At 36.4% G+C, this 24,591-nt stretch overlaps 2 protein-coding genes and 2 long non-coding RNA genes across 4 annotated transcripts; 2 read left to right on the plus strand and 2 right to left on the minus strand.

The window, feature by feature from the left end:
- Positions 1 to 381: 381 nt before the first annotated feature.
- On the minus strand, positions 382 to 2,225 carry LOC138913031 (uncharacterized). Its single transcript, XR_011418603.1, has 4 exons — positions 1,710 to 2,225; positions 1,580 to 1,654; positions 1,372 to 1,525; positions 382 to 396 (listed from the first exon to the last, which is right to left on the minus strand). It is a non-coding gene; the product is annotated as an uncharacterized lncRNA (long non-coding RNA).
- An 8,062-nt stretch (positions 2,226 to 10,287) lies between these two features.
- On the plus strand, positions 10,288 to 12,227 carry LOC138913097 (uncharacterized). Its single transcript, XR_011418683.1, has 3 exons — positions 10,288 to 10,357; positions 11,546 to 11,621; positions 12,063 to 12,227. It is a non-coding gene; the product is annotated as an uncharacterized lncRNA (long non-coding RNA).
- Positions 12,228 to 17,389: 5,162 nt separating this feature from the next.
- On the minus strand, positions 17,390 to 17,924 carry LOC108062305 (cuticle protein 16.5-like). Its single transcript, XM_017148909.3, has 2 exons — positions 17,771 to 17,924; positions 17,390 to 17,715 (listed from the first exon to the last, which is right to left on the minus strand). Exons 1-2 carry the CDS (start codon positions 17,780 to 17,782, stop codon positions 17,398 to 17,400), a joined length of 330 nt encoding a protein of 109 aa, XP_017004398.2. The 5' UTR covers positions 17,783 to 17,924; the 3' UTR covers positions 17,390 to 17,397.
- A 45-nt stretch (positions 17,925 to 17,969) lies between these two features.
- Positions 17,970 to 18,514, plus strand: LOC123002394 (cuticle protein 16.5-like). Its single transcript, XM_044392530.2, has 2 exons — positions 17,970 to 18,128; positions 18,189 to 18,514. The coding sequence occupies exons 1-2, from the start codon at positions 18,012 to 18,014 to the stop codon at positions 18,504 to 18,506; spliced, it is 435 nt and encodes a 144-aa protein (XP_044248465.2). The 5' UTR covers positions 17,970 to 18,011; the 3' UTR covers positions 18,507 to 18,514.
- The last annotated feature ends 6,077 nt before the right edge of the window (positions 18,515 to 24,591 follow it).

A 24,591-nucleotide genomic window follows, 5' to 3' on the forward strand; every position in this document is an offset into this window, starting at 1 on the left:
CACAAAAGGGGCCACCTATCGGACCATCTATCGGACCACCTATCGGTCCCTTTTGTGGCGAAAAGGGGTATTAAATGGGACCACCTACCGGTCCCTTTTGTGGCGAAAAGGGGTATGAAATGGGGTTGGTGTTTTCAATACCAAAAAAGCTGAATGCTATGAAACTTCCCAAGAAAAAATACTTTTTGTTAAATTTATTTATTGTATTATAAGTAGACAATTTTTCTATTTTTTTAATTTATATTTATTGAACAAATTCCTCTGCTGACACGTTTTTGTTGAGTGCCTCATTGTTGTTATTATTTGATTTTAATTTATTTTTAAAAAATCGTTTCTTTTGCAATTGAATTGCCTTGGGAATCAATATTTCTGCATTACCAGATTCTGAAACAATATCTAAAAAAAAATAAGATTTTAGTGTTTTAAAATAAAATGAGAACAGAAACTAACTTCGGCAAGCCAAGTTTTAATACCCTTGCAGCTTTCAGGAATAAAATTGTGACTAGAAAAGCATAAATATAAAATAAGAATAACCAACAGTTAAATGTAGACTTATTTCACGCTTTTGAAACTTGAACCGACAGACAGACGGACATGGTTAAATGGATTTACTTTATAGGTTTGAAAAGGTCTCCTTTACTGCGAAACAAACTTCTGGACTAAATTATAATTCCCTCTGAATGGGTTTAAATATATAGGGGTATTCCCTAAACTGTTGAATTGCTGAATTGTTGAAAATTCAACAAATAATTTCAGCAATTAAGGGAACGACCCAAAATGGTTCCTGTTGAATTTTCAAACAGCTGTTACTTGTTGCAAAGTTTCAAGAAACTTAAAGCATGTAAAATTTGATTTATTATTGCTAGTTACTGTCTAAAAGTATTACCAAGGTAAAAAGAACCACAAATATGCTTTCTAAGTTGATTTTATAATAAATAATGCGTACTGGTGAAACTAAAATGTTACAGAGTTGCCACGACTTTTAAAAAAAGGTGACAACTTTGGCTTTTCAGCAATTCAACAAAATTTTCATCAGCCCCGAGGCTGTTGAATTGCTGAAATTTCTGAAAGTTGACTTTGTATGGAACAGCTGATTAACAGCTGACCAAAATTCAACAATTCAGCAATTCAACAGTTTAGGGAATCCCCCTTATATTTTTAGATTTTGTTATACAAGCCTGTTTACATCAAACCATGTTTTAAGATTTTGTTATACAAGCCTGTTTACATCAAACCATGTTTTAAAAGTGAAAAGCAGAAAAAGACAGAAAGAAATAGGATTAAAGACAGATGGCATTCTAAGTAAATAGATTGAAATTGAATCAAGAAACTAAGTGTATTATAAAAAATACAGTTATAAAAAGAACCTACCGTAAAGTGCACCATAGAAATGTGTAAAGGAGTTTACGGCTTTTTTTCCAGAAAGGCCTTTAACATTAAATCCCACAACAAACTCATCCGTGAGAGCCCTCCGCAAGTTTTTTAAACCCCCTTCTGGCAGCAACAACGATCTCATGGCTTTAATCTAAAAAGGAAGAAAATTTCACTAAAATATTTATATCAAAGAAAAAAGACTTACGTAGGAGTCCTTTGCACCACTATTTCTCCTTCTCCTCTTTAACAAATCGACGAATGTGCCTGTTGCTGTTCATGGCTAAATATCACACATTATTAGGTATTTCACTTGCACAACTCATGGTGTTACTCACCTGTTGACGACACTTCAGATCACAACAAAATATAACACTTTAAATGTACAATAAGACAAATTAAATACAATGTTTACAAAATTTGGCGCAAACGTTGGGTTAGTGATGGTAGCGGGGTTGGGTAGTTATGGCAATCCGTTACGATTAATATTGCGACTACCGATATCGTATAATCGATGGCAATAAAAACATTCGCTAATATTATTTTTGTTTAGTTCTATGTATATAAAATTAGGTACTTATATATTTATTTTATATATCTAAGCACCAATAAAATCCGCTTGTTATGGAAGGAAAGAAAACGTTTTGCTACTGAACCACCGCTATTGTTAAAAATATTGCTGCAGCTAAATTGCTCATTATTAAATATAAATAATATAAAAAGAAATAAAATTCTATCATTTATTATTTTATTTTATCTCATTATTAAGTTTTTATTTTATTATTTTAACTTTTTTTAAATTTGTTTTTTATATAAACAAAATAAAGTTGTATTCGTTATTAAAATCATTATATACTTGTCAAAAATTTCATTTTACAATTTTTTTAACTCATATAGAAGTGTTCACATAGAAGTGTTCACTCTATTGACCCTTAAGGGACCACTGGGTGGTCGATCCCTTTTCTACCCCGAAAGTGCCACCGACCCCCTTGAGAACTACAGGGTATGTTTTGGACCTGTTGTGAAGAAAATTAGTGTAAGGATTTGTGTCGAAAAATAAAGTTCTGTTTTTCTGTTCTGTGCAGCTGATAACTTACGTAAGCAATAAGAATTTTAGGATGTTTTTATGCAAGTTTTTATATATTTCTTAAGTAGTTTGTTAAGTACAATATACTGTTGTTTTTACGGAAATTAAGGAAAAAAGTTATGATAAAATCTTTTTTTTTTAATATTTTTATTTTTTAAATATAAAATAAAAACCAAATATAAAGGTATGCTTAGTTTTCAATTTTAATTTCCGCAGGCGAAGCTGCAGGCTACCGACCCTGCTAGTTATACCCGTTAGTCGTTTTATAAAGGGTATATTGTATTCGTGCAAAAGTATGTAACAGCTAGAAGGAAGCGTTACCGACCCCATAAAGTATGTATGTTCTTGATCAGGGTCACTAGCCTAGTCGATATATCCATGTCCGTCTGTCCCTCAGCCAAGCGCCACGGACAGACGGACAGCCAAGCGCCAAGCGCCACGCCCCCTCTAACGCCCACAGTCGCCCACTAACGATTTTAAAATGTGTTTGGCGCCCACACCTTTAAAGATTTCTGAGAAGTATAAATACAAGAAGACATTTTGGTAATACTATACATTAGCGGGCTCACCCCCGAAATTCGCGAAAAAATTATCCTCGATGGGCCGCGATTTCTTAAGAATTTACGTGCAAAAAGAATTCGGCGGTCGGCCATGGTTCTCTTGTAATTGAATTTCAAAGTTCCCGGGTTTGCTATAAAAAACAAGTATACTTGTTTTTAAGCATATATGCTTTTCTAACGTTTGCTATAAAAATCATATATGTATATATGTACCCTTTTCCTTTTTTGTCAAAATAAGACTAATTTAAAATTCCAAACATCTGAGTAATTGGTATTATAGGGAACTAGTCCTCACAACCACGTAAAAATGATCCTCGATGGACAGCGAGTTCTTAAGAACTCTCAACCATGGATGACCACATGTGTATTTTTATTATGATAATCAGAAGAAATCGCGGTCCAAGGAGGATTATATATTTAACCTTTCTTTTAGTCTTTTCCACCCAAAACTAAACTTAAAGACTGAATTTGTATTTTCTGAGCGACACACCAACCCTAATTCAGCTAAAACTACTAGCTTAATAAAAAAAAACTGCGCCGCGATTTTTCTTAAATTTTTTTTGCCTGCGGCGCATTTTTTTTTTATAATTTATTTTTTAAACGCACTTCTTTCAAATACTTCCTATTCGGGAATACTTCAGCAGAGAGATATCTAGGCCATAAAAGGTTATTAAAGAAAAAAACTTGGAACTTTACCTCAATGGTGGCGCGGAAAAGTGTTCATTAAAACTTTTAATTTAAAAAAATTCTACATTTTTTTTATAGGAACTCATTTAAACAATTAAATAATTTTATAGGAACTCATTCAAACAATATATTACTTTTATAGGAACTCATTAAAACTTAATTACTTTGATTGAAAATATGAGAAAAGCACCCTTGTTTTTTATAGCAAACCCAGGAACTTTGAAATTCAATTACAAGAGAACCATGGCCGACCGCCAAATTCTTTTTGCACGTAAATTCTTAAGAAATCGCGGTCCATTGAGGATAATTTTTTCGCGAATTTCGGGGGTGATCCCGCTAATGTATAGTATTACCGACATTTTTCAAATCGGACCATTCATTAAAAAGTTATACGCAACCAAACCAATTGTATATATCTATCTCCCTCGCACTCGCTTTAGCCGAGTGACGGCTATTAGATAGTCGGGAAACCAACCCGACTATAGCGTTCTCTCTTTTTTTTTATAATAAAATTTGTTGAAGTGTTTCAGCAGTCAAGTTACTGCGCAAATCTGTCAACACCAATTTCAATGCTGAAAAAGCCCTTTCAACGCTGACTTGTGTAGCGGGTACACTTAACACAATCTTGGCCATTTGATACACCGAGAAAAAAAACCGTTCTCAACGTTCTTGATTTCAGTATTTCCGTGCTCAAAAGTGAGCCAAGAACGGTTTTTCCAAAATCAAGAACGAGTGTTCTTGATTTGAGACTACTTTTTTGAAAATAAGTATTCTTGATTTCAGTATAAGTCTTCTTGGATTCAAGAAGAAAAATTCTTGGATTCAAGCATAGGCGTTCTTGGTTTCAAGAATAGGCGTTCTTGGTTCCAGGAGTAAATCGTTCTCGGTTTTAATAATTTCTCTCTTACCAAGTAGAACGTATTCTTGGTTTCAAGAAGAAAAATTCTTGAACTCAGGATAGGCATTCTTCATTTCAAGAATAGGCGTTCTCGATTTTAAGAATGCTCCATTCTTGATCCCAAAATGAATTTTTCAGAAAAATTAAAAATTTGAATATCTACTTTTTTATATTTTATTCTTTTTTTATTTAGTATTATAGATATTTCATAATTACAAATTACTTATAACTAAACATATTTAAGTCTTACAGCAGTCTTATCATTATTGAGTATGAATTAATGAAGATTATTTATTTATAATATTTGTATATAAGTTAAATAACAATAAATAATACAAATTTTTAATATTTATATATATATACTTCCGAGTTTCGCCAAGCGAACAGCTTTTCCCTGAGAACAGCTTCCTAGTTTTTGAATTCTAGACACTCATACATAGTTCCATCAAGCGCCTAAAAATATAAATAGTTAAAGTATTATTTCATATTATTTCTGAAAACAGAACCTATAAAAATACAAGCACAAGATCCTTAAAAATTACATAATTGAAAATGCACACACATACATAAAAACTTAGCACGTGTTTTGAAAATTTTCACACACCAACGTTGCTGCATTAGCACAAATACAAAAACCATTTTTATACCCGTTACTCGTAGAGTAAAAGGGTATACTAGATTCGTGCAAAAGTATGTAACAGGTAGAAGGAAGCGTTTCCGACCCTATAAACTATATATATTCTTGATCAGGATCACTAGCCGAGTCGATCTAGCCATGTCCGTCTGTCCGTCTGTCTGTCCGTCTGTCTGTCTGTCTGTCTGTCTGTCTGTCTGTCCGTCTGTCTGTATGAACGCTGAGATCTCGGAAACTATAAAAGCTAGAAGATTGACATTTTGCATGCAGATTCTAGGAGTTCCTACGCAGCGCAAGTTTGTTTCAAAAGGGTGCCACGCCCCCTCTAACGCCCACAATCGCTTATATACGATTTTAAAAATTTCAATATTTCAGAAAAGTAAAAATGCAGTTTTATGGTGTTTATCAATACCTATCGAAATGTAGATGAAATTTTTGAAATCGGACCATTCGTTAAAAAGTTACGGCGGATCAAAGTTTTATCTCCATCTCCTTCGCACTTCCTTTAGCTGAGTAACGGGTATCTGATAGTCGGGGCACCCGACTATAGCGTTCTCTCTTGTTTTTTATTATTAATTGAAAGTTCACTTCCACACGCTGCTGCATAAGCACATATGTATGTATACAAACATACATACATATATGCAGTTAGCGTGGCATATGCCTTTTTTTCACAATACATGTATGTACATGTTCAAAGTAGGTGTGTATGTAAACTAGAAACTCATTTTCAGCATTATACATTGGAAATTCACTTTCACTATTAATAAACACTAATATTATTATTAAATACTTACGTTCGAGAAAGGGTAGCCCACTCAAAATGTTAAATTCCTCTAGAAGGTTCTTCACACGTGTGTCGTTTGAGTCGTCAGCGCACTCCAGCATGCTCGATTCACCTACTCCGCTTCACTGGCCGAAAAAAACGAGCATTTGACGAGAGCCGAAGTAAACTTCGGTAGCTTGCCGAAAAATTCCAGAGAGAATGTCTCTCTCATTTTTAACCTCTCTCGTTTTTTTCATCTCTGAGACGAAGTTGAGAACGATTTCAAGAATACTTTGGGACGATTTTAAGAGCGTTCATGCTTGATAAACGAAATCAAGAATGATGTATTCTCAAAAAGCCAGATCAAGAATGCTTTTATTCTTGATTTCAAGAAAGTTTGGGCTAAAAAAAGTGAGAAGACAAAATACTGAAATCAAGAAGATTCGTTCTTGGTTTTTTCGTTCTCAAGTTTTCTCAGTGTATAGGTACGGATAGGAATACTTTTTTTCTTCCCAGTATTTCATAACATCCATATAGATGGCGATTGAACTTGGGCTGTATTGAATCATTTCTTGTATAGCTGAACTTAGCCGCTCATCATGGACGCCTTCTTCATCACCAGAGTCTTCAAAAACGGTCTCCAAAAATGAAGCTAAGCGGGAAACAGTTCCTGTGTCCGGGCATTGCTGAGTGCTACCCGAAGCCGGTTCCTCTATGATACGAGTATTTCTAGGATGACTGTCCTACAACAAAATTATTAAATAAGTGTGTTAAAGTAGTACCTTATTTGACAATTACCTCGTGCCTAAGATTATGAATGTTTCGAGCTAATCGTTTTAAATGAATCCTAGCCATGTTGGTTTTGATTTGGTTTTTCAATAAAAGCTTGCAAAGTCTGGGGTCCAAATACAGTGCAGCTGCAATAACTTCGTTTTCCAAGAAACTTTATTCTCTAGACTCTAGACATTTTATTAGAATTTGGCTATTCGCGCAGTTCATACCTTTTATTGACAATTTCATTTCTAGCCAAAGTTTGTAGAAGTCGCTGTAATACAACTGCTCTTCCTGAAATTGTTTGGTGGCCATGTGCCTTTTAATGTAATGCCATGAATTTGTACTTCCTTAATGAACTCATCTAAGTTGACGTCCGATGATGTTGAGGTATCGTTAATATTTAAAAATTCAACAGCTTTGATCATTTACGTCCATTATCAGTTGTTGCGCAATAGATTTACTCTTTTAAAATGCCATACTCATTTAAAACTGTCTTAATTTCTTCACATAAATTGACAGCAGTATGCTTCTTCTGCACCTCAATCATGGCACGGGAGAGCACTTGAATTCTTTTGCAAGTGCATACCTCTGCGTTGATACCTAATATACTACGAATCTATTTTTAAGGATATAATTTTATCTTTTAATGTTGAACAAATTTGTTTCTTTAATTTAATGAATTCAATGGATATGAGATCTACAATATTCCTGGATGTTATTGGAGTTATATTCAGACTATTAAATATTTGTTCCGTCAACACTTTAAATGGTTGTGAGTCAAACAATGGAAACGATACGTTCTCAGCGGTTACAAGCTGCACGCAGGCGGGCTTCGCCTCTTCACCTCGCTAATATGATGAGAAATCCCTTTTTTTTTCATGAAACTCAACTTTTTCCTCACTTGAGTCAAGGTTTTTCCACTCTTCTTCATGCTTGTTTTTTAACTGCCGTCCCATGTTGGTAATGTAATTACCATATAATTTTCAAGGCAAAACCGCAAATTTTGCAGGCCACTTTAGACTCTCCAGCAATGTCATTAACATATGAGCGAATATTTTTCTTTTGCTTACGTCTCATTTTAAATTTTTATCGACCTTGCTCCTATTACTTGCTCACTTATTACAGGTATTTGATTGAACGATACGAATAATTTTAAAAAATCGCCTGTGATTTTAAAACGCCATTCAATTAAGAAAATTTGTGTTGAATATAGAAGAAAATTGACATAAGAAAAATTTTCTTTAATATAGAAAAATTTTCTTAAGTGGAAATTCGCCATTATTTTTAAAAAAAATAAATAAGAAGAAGAGTCGTTGAATTTTTGTTTTGGTTAATAAAGATATTTTCTTGGATTAATGGCGATATTTTCCGGACTTTTTTCTTGAGTTAATGGTGGAATCGCCTTTGATTCTAGAAAATAAATACTTATTTTTCAGGAAAGTTGTGTAATTATACCCTTGTAGAGGGTATTATAATTTCAGTCAGATGTTTGCAACGCAGTGAAGGAGACGTTTCCCACCACATAAAGTATATATATTCTTGATCAGCACCAATAGGTGAGTCTATCTAGCCATGTCCGTCTGTTCGTCTGTCCGTTTCTATGCGAACTAGTCTCTCAGTTTTAAAGCTATCGCGATGAAACTTTCCCGAAAGTCTTCTTTCTATTGCAGGTAGTACATATGTCGGAGCGAGCCGGATCGGACCACAATATCTTAAGGCTCCCATAGGAATATTCATAGAAATATAAAAAAATTCATTGTAACTTTGTAGTAAGTAGGCGTTTTGATTCTTGACTACTTAAAAACAAAATTTAAATAAATAGAAACACTGAATCTGGAATCTCTGGAACTGCACCGAGTGAGCATTCTCTTATCTGCAAGGGTATATAAGCTTCGGCTGGCCGAAGGTAGCTTCCTTTCTTGTTTTTTAGTATTCTAGCTGATAGAGGACACTAGCGTCCGGACACTAAATATTTGTACAAAAGTCGCCGCGGAAACCGCGGTTCGACTTGACGCAGGGACGAGTCTAAATTTTTATACCCTTGCAGAGGGTATTATGATTTCAGTCAGAAGTTTGCAACGCAGTGAAGGAGACGTTTCCGACCCCATAAAGTTTTTATTTATTTATTTATTTAGCGATTAACTGCTAACTTAGACTTGAACAATAAAACTAACAATTAGGCATTAAATGCGGTATACAATAATAAATTTACATATTTGAATTTAGGTAATTGTAAATTTTACACGGTAAAGAACTTAAAGTTACATTAGGGGAGAGGATAACAGATAAAGTATTGTAATTGTGGCAAAGAACACGAAAAGGTTCGTGTTGAGCATAGTTAGACCTACATAATGGCAAGCGCAAAGGTCGAAACGTGCGTGTAAATCTTGAAGGAACCGTGAGATCAATATAGGAAAGGAGAGTTTGTGAATCAACTAAACCGAGAAGAAGCTTATGAACAAACATAACGCCATTACAAATTCGTCGATGGTATAAGGAAGGCATGTCAATTAATTGTAGCCTACTTCGGTAAGGTGGCAATAATCTACCAGAGTCCCAATTTAAATTACGCAATGCAAAAATTAAAAATTGCTTTTGAACAGATTCAATAATAGCCTGTTGTTCCATGTATTGTGGACTCCAAACACAAGAACAATACTCCAAAATCGGACGCACTAACGATACATACAGAGTCTTGGTAGTAAACGGGTCATCAAATTCCTTGGACCATCGTTTTATAAATGCTAAGACACCCTTGGCCTTGTTTACCATGGCTGCAATGTGATTATTGAAACACAGTTTGTGATCAAAAAGAACACCAAGGTCATTTGTCACAGAAATTCGATCAAGGGTATGATTTCCGAGGGAATATGAGACAAGATGAGGAGAGGAACGGTGAAAAGTCATAACTTTACATTTTGTATGGTTCAAAAAAAGAAGATTATTTTGGCACCAATTCTGGAATTCGTCAAGGTCGAGCTGAAGGCGTGTATGCAGATACCAGTCAGAATAAGACAAACAGATTTTAACATCGTCAGCATACATGAGAATGGAGGAGTTTAAAATTACTTGGGGAAGGTCATTTATAAAAAGTATGAAAAGTAATGGACCCACACTCATAAAAATTAATTTCTAAATTTTGGAAATCTCGCCATTGAATCGGCCTACCTTTGAAAATAGAAAAAAAATTTCTTGTTATTAGAAAATTGTCCTTTGAATACAGAAAACCTTTCTTGATGGAAAAAATTCAAGAAAGAATTTTTCTTAAAAATAGAAAAATGAAAATCTCATATGTTTGTTTTGCCGTCGCAGCCAAAACATTTTTGTACGTATTTAAGGACAAAATCACCTTTGAATATATGAATGAAATGACCCTAGAATATAGGAAAGTAGCCATTGACTTCCTTCGGCTGCCGAATGTTAACGACAAGAAAAACGAAGTGGGACGAAGGGCCTACTCGGCTACTACCCGCTACCGACTTCTCTGATCCCCCGAGCGTCAGTTGTGAAAAAAATTCGTGAGTGATGGACGTGATTTTCAAGCGGATAAGAGGTGAAGCCTTTTTCCGAATATTCAAAGGTATGTAAATATGTATATAATTTTTTGTATAGCGGGCGTACAATTGTATGTATGTAATTAAAGGATACATTTCAAATCTCTTTACCAAGCGTATACCAATTTAGGTGAATTGTTTTTTAGCTACACTCAGAAAAAAAATCGCCCTAAATTTTAGAAAATCGCCATACTTTGAAAATCGCCTTGAAATTCAGAAAATATTTCTATTTTTCAGATATATTTTTCTAAATAATAAGAAAAACTTACCCTGATTAGATCAACTCCTCTTGTTCTCCACTTTTAGAAAAATTTTCTGTTATTCAGAAATTTTTTTTTCAAACTAAGAAAAAATCGCCTTAAATTTTAGGAAATTGGCCCAATCGGTAGCCTAGGGGTCTAATGCGAGCGGATTATTTGTTTTCTACGCTTATATTCGGAAGCGTGTGTTCGATCCCACGTCGAGGCGGATATTTTTTGCGTTTTTTTTTTTTTTTATTTGGCGCATTAAAATGTATACTTTAATACAAATAAGGATTGAGGTAAGCTAACACACACATAATGGAAAAATAAGAGTATAAACCTAGAACCGAAGAGAACAGAATGAGAATGTACTTTGTACAGCGCCTCTCGTGATGCTTCCCTGGCGCAGCTAGTAGAGTGTTTGACTGCAAACTGTGAGGTAAGGGGTTCGAATCCCGCGAGCGACCAAAATGTTTTTCTCAAGATAGTAAGTTATTTGATTTTTATGTTTATCATTAATAAATAATATAATAATTTCAGTTATTATTTCAGTTACAATTTAAGGTTAAAAGTGTGTTTGTGTACAAGCATCGTGACGTCATCCATGTGTTTAAATAGAGGAGAGAAAAATAAGTTGAGAAACGAGAACCCCAACAACAACACCCCACACCGACAGAGGGGTGGAATCGGCATAACTCCCGATTCCCCGATTTTTTTTTTCTTCTTCTTATTCAATATTGCAAAAACTAACCCTAAATTTTAGAAATTTTTTTTCTAATTTTTAGAAATATTTTTTCTAAAAGGCAAGGCGAGCTGCCTTTGGCTTAAAAAGTATGGCGATTTTCTAAAATTCAGGGCGATTTTTTTTCTGAGTGTAAGAGCTACGTACATACATACATTTGTACATAAATTTCTGGGTGTACAGTTCTATAATAACTTTATCTTATTACTCGCATTTTATTTATTTTTCAGAGTGAAAATACCTGCAGTTGCATCAGCCAAATAATTTGTTTGTCGAAGCTGTAATTTTGTTTTAAAACCTTCTAAGGTAAGAAAAATATGTTGTATTTGTTTGACATACTTATGTATGCATGTAAATATCTATGCATGTACGCGGCTCACCCGATCTGAAACCCGATTTTCAACCCTTTCATATTCTGCTCCTCTCTCTCGCTCGCTTGACCTACGCGTCGCGACGTTTCTCTCTTCACCTTCTTAAAACTGACACGATCTGCCCTGCTTACATTCGGTCTCCCTTCGCGCAAAGGACTGTATGTAAATATATATGCATATATGTACGTGTGTCTCCCGTGCCTCTCTCTCTCTGAAATTCGATTTTCAACCCTTCATTTTCTACCCGTCTTGCTCCTCTCTCTCGGTCGTCTGTCCAACGTGTTTGTATTTTGGCTATTATTAACATTACATTATTTCAAAAAAGTTGTTTATCTAAAAACAAATCATTGATATCCCAATAACTCTTTTTTTATAGATGAGGAAAGGCGAAGAAAATGGATCACCTTAGGTCATATGAAGTTCAACAGACCTTGGGTAATAATAATGTTTTCTTGAGTCAAAAATGTGTTATTTAAAAATGTTTAAATGTTAAGTGTTAAATGTTTTAAATGTAAATAAATATAATATGCAAAAGAAAAAACCAAGTTACATTTTATTTTTAGGGTTTCAGTGTTAATATAAAACTTCCTTTCAAGAAATATTATTTCTTAAATCAAGAAATACAATTTCTTGAAAGGAAATTTAAACAAGAAAGAATTTTTCTTGTTTAAAAGGTGCCTTTCTAAAAAACCCTTTCTTGTTTTCAGAAATTTAATTTCTTGAAACAAGAAACAAACCACCTTTGAAACAAGAATCGCCTTTCTTGTTTTAAGAAATACTTTTTCTTGTTTTTATGGTGGCTTTCTAAAAAACCCTTTCTTGTTTTAAGAAATTTAATTTCTTAAAACAAGAAATATTTTTTCTTGTTTTAATGGTGCCTTTCAAAAAAACCATTTCTTGAAACAAAGGTGAGGTCGCCTTTGGCAAAAATTCAAGAAAGAATTTTCTAGATTTTAAGGAAATTCTTCGATTTTTTTTTTATATGTGGAACACCAGAAGTTACATTGACAACATTTGAAAACACATTGTTAAACAAAACACGTTGTATACGGTTTGACAAGTAAGACGCAATCCATTTTAAAAGATTTGGAGGAAATCCCAAGTGCGAAAGCTTAAGCAGAAGTATCGAGTGGTTAACCGAATCAAAAGCCTTGCTAAAGTCGGTGAAAATTACGTCGGTTTGCAAGCGGCTCTGAAAACCTCGATTAATAATAGAAGAAAACTCGAGGAGATTGGTCGTGGTTGAACGATGTTTAAAGAAACCATGCTGAGATGGAGATATAAGACTGCTGCAGAGGTGTTGCAGTTGGTGCGTGATCAGGTGTTCGAGCAGTTTGGGAATAGCCGAAAGCTTTGCAATGCCTCGGTAATTTTCAACGTCAGACCTTGAACCTTTTTTGTGCAGAGGAATAATGTAGGATTCATTCCAAATGACTGGCATGCAGGATTGGTTCAGAGATAAATTAAATAAATGTGTGATAGGGCGTGCAAGATTTTGGGCGCATTTTTTCAAGATGCAGCTTGGAACCATATCGGGACCTGCTGCATATGAATTGTCAATTGAAGACAACCCATCAAAAACATCACCTTCCGTGAAAGATGCAAGAAAAATATTGTTCGCATGAGGAAGGTTATAAGGATACGGACAACGGGGAACATAGAGTTGTGTAGAGTAAGTTGACTGGAAGAAAGAAGCAAATAAGTTTGATATACCAAGATTAGAAGATTCAGCACTATTACGATAACGGAGGGACGAAGGAAATGCGATAGATTTACGTTTGGAGTTAACAAACGAGTAAAATTGCTTAGGATCAGTGCGGAAGTTTTCCTTGCACTGGGAGAGATAGTTCATGTAACATTGACTATTCGTAGTTAGGAATTGGGAGCGGGTGGAGGAATATTGAGCAAAGTCAACCAAAGATCCAGATTTTTGGTATTTTTTAAATAGCCTAGATTTCTTATTTTTTAAATAAGAAAGATTCCTTGTAAACCACGGAGGCTTGGAGGTTGAAGTACTAGTAACTTCGGGAACAAAAGTATCGATGGCCGAGAGAATAGAAGCGTAGAAAGCATGAACGGCAGAATCAATATCCTGGAATGCATATAAAAATGACCAGTCGATCCCCGACAGGTGTAAATTAAGACCGTTAAAATCCGTTTTTCTGAAACATTTAGCAGGGCACGCAGTTAAAGGATCTGAACTTGGGCTGGAAAACTCAATAGAAATAGCTAGGGTTGGGTGATAAGGATCTTCAGGAAGGGATATCGGGTTAGCTCTCGACACAGTTGCAAGCGAAGAATCGCTTACAAAAATCAGGTCTAGAAGTCTGTCGCGGATATTTTTTTCGGAGTTAATTTGACCAAGAGAAAGATCGGTTATCCCTTCGATGAAATCATGAGTAGTGTTAGGTAACAAAAAGTTTGTATCATCGCAAGGAAGCCATGGAACGAGAGGAAGGTTAAAGTCACCCATCACAATGAGGCTATCAGCGCAGCCTAAGGCTGACATCACAAGTTGAATGGCAGAAAGGTGGCTTGAATAAACGCTTATATCGGAGCAAGGAGGGATGTATGAGCAAGTTAGGAAAATAAAAGTAGCACCGACGCGGACTTTTACTGCAATAAATTCAATTTCATCATTGTTGGCGTAGGGGAACAACTCAGAGGAAAAATCGTTTTTAACTGCTATAAGGACCCCACCCGCAAAAGAAGGACGATCCCTTCTATAAGTGGTGAACTTATGAATAAAAATCTCATGATCGAAGACAGAAGAATTAAGCCAGGTTTCGGTTAAGGCGATGGCATCAAAGTCAAAGGCAGCACTATTAGTATGAATTTGACTCAATTTACCCAAAAGACTGCGTACGTTTTAATAGTGGATGGAGAATATGTTATCTAGTTTTTTGGATCGGTAATTTTGGAACTCGGGTTAGAATCTTTTTGCAAAAATTCATGAACTATCGTGTGTTCAGGCCATAATGTGGGTTCAAGAGCTCGTGATAATAGAGAAGGTGGAAGAAATATTTTAAATGAAGAAATTTTGCGCGCATGGTTAAAATTAAATTTAGTTACACTAAAATTATCGGATGTAGCTTCGAGTTTAGAGCATAAATAGTTTTTAACGGCATCGGGTGTAGCATCAGGAACGAGACGGGATACAAAAATGGCTCTGCGAGGGCTGACAGCCCTTATACGAGATCCAGAGGACCGTGAGGGTGGCGGTACTCCCATGAGAGGTGGATCCACAGGGGCAGTAGTACTTGCAGCGGCGTCAGCTTTACGAGTATCCAGTTGGGCGGAACCCGAAACAACGCCAGTTTGGCGCCGTACGCTAGCAGATGGACTAGCAATAGCAGGAGCAACAGGAGCTACTGTTATTGGAGCAGCGGTTGAGATGGGTTCAACGTGAAGGGCAGCAGCAGGTTCAGTTAAGCCATTGGCAGGTTCGGTATAATCCATCCGATTATATGTAGGTCCGGGTGCAGCGGGTAGAGGTTGATGCGTGGCAGTTATGGCAACGGGCGCAATAGTGGTGTTAGACGCCAAGTTGGTTTCAGTTGGTGATTCGCTTAGCAGTTTCAGCTCAAGAAACCGCGACTCCACTGAAAGGAATTCGTTATTGAGGGCAGCGAACTGTTTTCGAACCCTCTGGAAACCATTTCGTGTTTCCCTCATAAAGGTGCGCATTTCCATTTCAATTCCTCGGCATGCCTCACACGACCAGGTGAATCCAGATTTTTTGGATAAGAGATCGACTATGCGACCATTATGGCCACCACCACCACATTTAACATGCGAGCAGTTGTCGCAAAGCCAACACAATAGGTATGTTTCGCAGGCAATGTTGCCACCGAAATCGCATTTCTTAGCAGAGCATCTCAAACTCATTTTGGCAGCTAGTTAAACCACTGTGTGCGCAGAGTACAGACCGAACTAAGAGCGATAGATAAGAGAGCAAGTAGCGAGGAGCAGCGTTATCACAGCAAGCAGCAAATCCAGCGGCGATGAGTACGAAGAGATGAGCACGGCAGAGACGAAAGAGAGCAGGTGTAGGTGGAATCAGCGTCCACTGAGTGCGAGCGCCAGAAGTTCCGTTACTTTGCGACAAGTAGATGAGCGATGTAACAGAGAGCGGTAGACTGCGGCAGAGAACGGCAAACAGGGCCAAACAACAACAAACTAGGCAAATTGTTTGGCGATGTCTTTGCTTGCGCTTTTCGTCGAATTGAATATGTTAAAACAACTCGACAATAAAACTGTCTTATGCAACTACGGCTATCGGAATAGAACGGCGTTGTTAAGTATAACTTATAAAACCGAACAGTAGCTAAATAGTCACAATATTTACAACGCGGGGCAGAAATATGTGGGAGCGATTGAAAAACACGTCCGACTTCGAAAGGGTGATCTGATATTCTTGATCAGCATCACAAGACGAGTCGATCTAGCCATGTCCGTCTGTCCGTCCGTCTGTCCGTCTGTCTGTTTCTACGCAAACTAGTCTCTCAGTTTTTGAGCTATCGGGACGAAACTTTCGCAAAAGTCTTCTTTCTATTGCAGGTAGTATATATGTCGGAGCCGACCGGATCGGACAACTATATCTTATAGCTCCCATAGGAAGGATCGGAAAAAAAAACTTTTCTAGCTTCGGTGTTTTTTGAAATATTACCTTTTACCTTTGGGGATGTTATATTTTAAATATTTCTGAATTTCGAATTAATAGGAACGATCGGAAAATTAATGGAAAAGTAATAGGAAATAAATTCTAGCTTCTTTGGTTTTTATTGTATTATCTTCTACTCTAGGATATGACTCTTTTTAAATATTTCCGAATTTAAATTTTAATTTGATCAAAATCGGACGACTATATCATATAGCTGCCATAGGACCGATCGGAAAATTAATGAGAAATATTAGAAAATGGAACATTTTTGCTATTTGTTAATTAATAGGAATGATCTGCAAGGGTATATAAGCTTCGGCTGGCCGAAGCTAGCTTCCTTTCTTGTTTTTAAAAAGTTTGTTTATTTTTGTTTAGAATCACCTTCCGAAAAGATTTCCGAGAAGTATAAATGCAATTTTGTTGTGTAAATTAATACCTATGGAAATGCAGAAGACATTTTTCAAATCGGACCATTCATTATGCGCAATCAAAAGAAGGAAAGGAAGAATTCCAAGTTGCACCGAAAAAACATCGGCTAACTATCGCATTAAAGAGCCTGTCAAAATTGGATAGCGGACTAACAGGGAAAATTTCGGAACGGCAAAACTTTGAGTACCATTCGTTCAACGGATAGTGGAGGGCTCTTCGTGGGAAGACCCTATAAAATTCATTGCATTACTCACTTAGCCCTAAAGAGTTCATTAGCCCGGCCTCGAATACCTTAGCGACCTTGACATAATTACATACTTTCGTGCACAACAACTTCAAAACAAACCATTTTGGCCGCACTTAAAAATCGCGCATCCAGCAACGGCTGCCGATGGCCAATAACTTGTCCATTGGCTACGTGATGTGCATCCGCAAAATTTCAGGTGGAGTACACATGGACAGTCATTACTGTTGTCTACGGCCACGATCTGCTGACAGTAGCTAATTCAATTAAAATTGTCCGGTATCTTCACAGTTGCTCCAATACCCATTAAAACTCTCGTTATTCTTTGTGTTTTCGATTAATTTGTATATATTTGTAGATCAATCAACATTCAGCTTACAGAAGAACTGGGGCGACAGCTGGAGAAGTGTAAGCGAGAGGGGACGAGTAGGCGAAAGGAGCAGCTGCGTACTTGGCGACCACTGGAGCAGCCACGGGGGCAATCACGGGGGCAGCAGCGATTCCATTGTAGTTCCTGGCGATCACCTGGCTACTGGTGGCGGTCACGACTGGAGCAGGAGCCGCCACCACTGCAGCGGGAGCAGAGTAAGCCAGAGGAGCAGTATAGGCCAAGGGAGAAGTGTAGGCCAGAGGAGCACCCAGGAGTCCTGGTTTGGCAGCAGCACAGGCAACGAGGGCGAGGAGGACAACAGCCTGTGGATAACAAACATTTATAAAACTATACAAAATATCAAATCCTTAAACTTACGGATTTGAACATTTTGAAGGTTTATTTGCTTTGGTGCTTTCGGTTCGAAAACTTGAACTTGTGTGATGTCGTTCAACACTTTTCCTTTCGTTATTTATACTGCGTCTGTGACCTCAGAGCACCGAATTCATTGGCCACCAACAGATATTCCACATTCAGCAGTGGGAAATCACATAAAGTATGGTAAAGTGCAAATGGTAACGCGAGACTGTCACAGCATTTAAATGAACTGAGTGCGTACATGAGTCAGAGTAAAGTTTTGGGTATAAATGTGCTACACCAAGATCAGTTGGACATCAATCAGTTTCTAGCCCTTCGAAGAAGCAAATCAAGTAATATAGCCACCATGTTCAAATACGTAAGTTCTTATAAAAAGGAACATTGGAGGATTATATTAATTAAGTTAATTTATACGTAGGCCGTTGTTGTCCTCGCCCTCGTTGCCTGTGCTGCTGCCAAACCAGGACTCCTGGGTGCTCCTCTGGCCTACACTTCTCCCTTGGCCTATACTGCTCCTCTGGCTTACTCTGCTCCTGCTGCAGTGGTGGCTGCTCCTGCTCCAGTCGTGACCGCCACCAGTAGCCAGGTGATCGCCAGGAACTACAATGGAATCGCTGCTGCCCCCGTGATTGCCCCCGTGGCTGCTCCAGTGGTCGCCAAGTACGCAGCTGCTCCTTTCGCCTACTCGTCCCCTCTCGCTTACACTTCTCCAGCTGTCGCCCCAGTTCTTCTGTAAGCTGAATGTTGATTGATCTACAAATATATACAAATTAATCGAAAACACAAAGAATAACGAGAGTTTTAATGGGTATTGGAGCAACTGTGAAGATACCGGACAATTTTAATTGAATTAGCTACTGTCAGCAGATCGTGGCCGTAGACAACAGTAATGACTGTCCATGTGTACTCCACCTGAAATTTTGCGGATGCATATCACGTAGCCAATGGACAAGTTATTGGCCATCGGCAGCCGTTGCTGGATGCTCGATTTTTAAGTGTGGTTAAAAATGGTTTGTTTTGAAGTTGTTGTGCACGAAAGTATGTAATTATGTCAAGGTCGCTAAGGTATTCGAGGCCGGGCTAATGAACTCTTAAGGGCTAAGTGAGTAATGCAAAGAATTTAATAGGGTCTTCCCACGGAGAGCCCTCCACCATCCGTTGAACGTATGGTCCGTAAAGTTTTGCCGTTCCGAAATTTTCCCAGTTATAGGGTCTTTCCACAGAGCTCCATCCACCATCTACCATCCGTTGAACGGATGGTCCGTAAGGTTTTGCCGTTCCGAAAATTTCCCAGTTAGTCCGCCATCCAATTTTGACGGGCTCTTTTACACGGTAAAATTAAGGACATATGGTATCTTTGGGTCAAAAAAGCATTGTAGAAGAAAATATTTATACCCGTTACTCGTAGAGTAAAAGGGTATATTGTATTCGTGCAAAAGTATGTAACAGGGAGAAGGAAGCGTTTCCGACCCTATAAAGTATATATATTCTTGATCAGGGTCACTAACCGAGTCGATCTAGCCATGTCTGTCTGTCTGTCTGTCCGTAAGAACGCTGAGATCTCGGAAACTACAAAAGGTAGAAGGTTAATATTTTCCACACATATTCTTGGGCCTCCTACGCAGCGCAAGTTTATTTCAGCCGAGCGCCACGCCCCCTGTAACGGCCACAATCGCCCACTAAAAATTTTAAAAATGTGTCTGGTGCCCACATCTTTTCCGGGAAGTATAAATGCAATTTTGTTGTGTATATTTATACCTATCGAAATGTAGTAATCGGACCATTCATTAAAAAGTTATGCGCAATCAAAAAAATGTTATATATCCATCTCCCTCGAACTCCCTTTAGCTGAGTGACGGGTATTAGATAGTCGGGACACCAACCCGACTATAGCGTTCTCTCTTGTTTTATTTGATATCAGAAGTTTTTGTTTGTTTACTTTTGCTCTCTTAGGAGCAAAATTAAATTTAAATTTAAATTGGTCAATCATAATTATACCCGTTACTCTTAGAGTAAAAGGGTATACTGTATTAGTGCATAAGTATGTAACATCTAAAAGGAGGCTTTTCCGACCATATAAAGTATATATATTCTTGATCAGGATCACTAGCTGAGTCGATCTAGCCATGTCCATCTGTCCGTCCGTATAAACGCTGAGATCTCGGAAACTACAAAAGCTAGAGGGTTGAGATTTTCCACACATATTCTTGGGCCTCCTACGCAGCGCAAGTTTATTTTATCAAGGTGCCACGCCCCCTCTAGCACCCACAAACCGCAAAAAACCGTGTCGCCCACAGTTTTGTGTATAAAAAAGCTGGTCACTCTAATTTGGAATATGTGAATGCAAAATTTAAGGGGGGATTCCCTAAACTGTTGAATTGCTGAATTGTTGAAAATTCAACAAAAAATCTCAGCAATTAAGGGAACGACCCAAAATGGGTTCTGTTGAATTTTCAAACAGCTGTTATTTGTTGAAAAGTTTCACGGAACTTAAAGCATGTAAAGCATGATTTATTATTGCTAGTTACTGTCTAAAAGTGTTACCAAGGTAAAAAGAACCACAAATATGCTTTCTAAGTTGATTTTAAAATAAATAACACTAGTTTACAGCCGAAATGCTCCCCAGCAATTGATGGCAAATTCTGTTAGATTTGGACCCCTAGATCACGAAAATAGCACTAAATTTTGTTTCGATGGCACAGTTTTTTTTTAAAGATTTTTTAAAGTTTGAAATGTTAAATTTCGGACTTTTTTCGAATTTCTTCTTATATCTCGGCAGATATCCACTCGGTTGGGCCAGTTTTAGTTTTATTTTAAAGTCAATGTCGCCGCCTATGATAAATCTTAAATTTGGACTTTGTCAACCGAAAAAAGTGGAAAAATCCGAACTTTAAAAATCCACCATAAATCCAGTTTTCCATGGATTTGGGCCATATCCGGCTTGTTTTATTCGGTAGGGTGTAAATTTTAAGTTTGTACCCATTATGATTTTTCAACGGATTTATTTCGAGTTTTTACGATATATACAGCCGACTTACAGACGACCAAAAAACACATTTTTCATCTTTGTCGAGCTTCTGCGCTGCCATTACTCATCCAATCGTATTGATCTGTATGGCAAAGTTAAGCTCTGATCTATTGACTTTAAAATAAAACTAAAACTGGCCCAACCGAGTGGATATCTGCCGAGATACAAGAAGAAATCAGAAAAAAGTCCGAAATTTAACATTTCAAACTTTAAAAAATCTTTAAAAAAAACTGTGCCATCGAAAAAAAAATAAGTGCTATTTTTGTCATCTAGGGGTCCAGCACACTAGTAAAAAAAACGCATAGTAAAATCAAATATTTTTATACCCTTGCAGAGGGTATTATGATTTCAGTCAGAAGTTTGCAACGCAGTGAAGGAGACGTTTCCGACCCCATAAAGTATATATATTCTTGATCAGCATCACAAGACGAGTCGATCTAGCCATGTCCGTCTGTCCGTCTGTCCGTCTGTCCTTCTGTCCGTCTGTCCGTCTGTCCGTCTGTCCGTCTGTCTGTTTCTTCACAAACTAGTCTCTCAGCTTTTGAGCTATCGGGACAAAACTTTCGCAAAAGTCTTCTTTCTATTGCAGGTAGTATATATGTCGGAGCCGACCGGATCGGACAACTATATCTTATAGCTCCCATAGGAACAATCGGAAAAAAAAAACTTTAAAAAATTCTAGCGTCGGTGTTTTTTGAAATATTACCTTCTACTTTTGGGGATGTTATTTTTTAAATATTTCTGAATTTCGAATTAATTATTTAAAAAATCGGACTTCATATAGCTGCCATAGGAACGATCGAAAAATTAATGGAAAAGTAATTGGAAATAAATTCTAGCTTCTTTGGTTTTTATTGTATTATCTTCTACTCTAGGATATGACTCTTTTTAAATATTTCCCAATTTCAATTTTAATTTGATCAAAATCCGACGACTATATCATATAGCTGCCATAGGAACGATCGGAAAATTAATGGAAAAGTAATAGGAAATAAATTCTAGCTTCTTTGGTTTTTATTGTATTATCTTCTACTCTAGGAAATGACTCTTTTTAAATATTTCCGAATTTCAATTTTAATTTGATCAAAATCCGACGACTATATCATATAGCTGCCATAGGAACGATCGAAAAATTAATGAGAAATATTAGAAAATAGAACATTTTTGCGATTTGTTAATTAATAGGAATGATCCGCAAGGGTATATAAGCTTCGGCTGGCCGAAGCTAGCTTCCTTTCTTGTTTTAGTTGATTTCATTTACTACTTTTCATAGTTAAATCAAATAAATAAATCATTGATTTTAATAAAAAGCATATTTAAACCTTCGTTCAAATATAAAAATAATTAAATCGAAGGGAATTATATTTGAAACGATAATACTGATGTTGAAACCCAAAGTCGCAATAGTAGTTTTTATAATTATAAATAGTTAGTTATATAAATAGTATAATCAATGCATTTTTATGATCCGATTAAATACTTTTGCAGCTTATCCGGAATATAAACGATTTATTTTGAATAAAAAGTTTATTTTACACAATTATTTTGAAAGTCAAGATTCAAATAATATTAAATTAAATTTCCATAAATTGTATAAGTGAAAAGTAACATTTTTAGTTTTAAAAAGTTATACATACATTAACTTTACATTTAAATTGAACTTATCCACTCGCGCGTAACATGGTGCGATGGATCAATGGGTAAGGCATCTCGTCTCAGGCAGAGTGAGTAAAAAGTTTTTAAGAAGCATATTTAACATTTCCTTAACATTTCTTATAGCAATATTGTATTAAAAAAGTTTAAAGATTACTAATTACTAAAAAAAAAAATAAGTTGTGGTGTCAGCGGGACTTGAACCTGGTACTCCCGAGCACAAAATAGTATCAGAACCTAGCCTTTGACCCCTGAGCCATGCCCATATTATTTCCTATCGAGGCAGAATGCTCTTTTAAGTTCACAATAATATTTTTGATTGTAATGACAATAAATAACTCCATTCTCAAAATTAATATTTTAGGCGCTCATGCGAAAAAAAAAACAAATTTGTAAATTATAATTCCAAGATTCTGGGTGAAAAAAAGAGTCAAATCAAATACAAAAATCTTTGAATTTACTATAAAAATATTTAAAACATTATTAACTATGCGCCATATACGATTTTACTATTTTCATGTTAGGATCTATTTCGCTGGGAAAAATAATTGAAACAATGGTAAAATAGTGACATTTACCATTTTTTTTTTACCAGTGCACTAACAGAATTTGCCATCAATTACTGGGGAGCACACCAAGAATATTATTTTGTAAACTAGTGTAATGCGTACTGGTGATACTAAAATGTTAAAGAGTTGCCACAACTTTAAAAAAAAGGTGACAACTCTGGCTTTTCAGCAATTCAACAAAATTTTCAGCAGCCCCGAGGCTGATGAATTGCTGAAATTTCTGAAAGTTGACTTTGTATGGAACAGCTGATTAACAGCTGACCAAAATTCAACAATTCAGCAATTCAACAGTTTAGGGAATCCCCCTGTAAATTAATTGAAATGGGGCGCGCGAAAAACATACAATAAGGCATATTTATATTAAAGTTGTTAAGCTGAGTAACGGGTATTTAATAGTCGAGGAACTCGTTTTAAATCTATTGTATTTAAACAAATAATGTTAAAAAGGCGTTGAAGTATTTGAAAATACCTTTTAAACGAGGGATAGCACATGTCTGTAGCTTTAGTATTGTAGAACTTACAAACTAACGAAATTTAGCTATTTTTAGCCTTTTCCCGCTAAAAAACCCGCTACTTGTTTTTCCAAAAGTCGTAAAACAAAAGATCCCTATATGGAACTATTAAATGCAAATTAATTGATTCCATGACCCTAAAATACAGTTTGGATACGCACATACTAAATTCAAGTTCTTTTGAGCTGGCAAAAGTGGCTATTTTCCTTTCTGAATAACGTTTTAACGTGATTTTTTACAGCAACACGATATATACTAAAATCTAAGGAATCTCAGGGGCTATACAGTTTGAAGTTTTAAAGGAAATCGTTAGAGCCGTTTTTGATAAAAAATAATAAAAAGGTAAAAAAAAAGTTTAAAAAAAATTTGTTTTGTGCATATCTATTTTATTTTAAATACCTTTCAAACGAGATACAGCACAAGTCTGTAGCTTCAGTAGTTTAGAAGTTACGGCCTTCCGTATTTTAGCTATTTGTAGCTGTTTTCCCGCTAAACTAGCGGGTTTTTCCAAAAGTGGTAGAACTAAAGTTTCTTATATCGAGCTGTTGAACATCATATCAAATTTTCAGGACTTTAAAACAGCGGTCGGCACACACATACGTTGACTTTTTGTTTTATATTTGTGTGAGTAATTTGCACTGGGCAGCTGATCGATATGTGTGTACTGACCGCTGTTCTACAGTGTACGTGAGCGAGCAGCGGCTGGGCAGAACAAACCCCTATGCTCACTTAATAAAACGCTGCCGATCGCTGCTTTAAAACCATGTTTTGGACAAACTGACAAACAGAATTAAATTTTCATTTTGACTAGGCCCCCGCAAATTTGTTTTCGGTCTAACTCAAATTAAGCGCATTTTCAGTAGGAATACAACTAACGTAGTGCGAGGGGCCCCACCGGCCCCAACAGATCCAAATTTCTAAATTTTCACTTTTACACTTTCACCGCTCTCTCTCTCCCAAACCAATTGGGGGAGGTCTTGGTATGCAATCCTTTAAGCTTTAGCAATACCTTTATTTTGGTGTATTACTCATTACGATCGGACTATCACAGCAGATTTT

This window comes from Drosophila takahashii, chromosome 3L, assembly GCF_030179915.1.
Source record: "Drosophila takahashii strain IR98-3 E-12201 chromosome 3L, DtakHiC1v2, whole genome shotgun sequence".
NCBI lineage: Eukaryota > Metazoa > Arthropoda > Insecta > Diptera > Drosophilidae > Drosophila > Drosophila takahashii.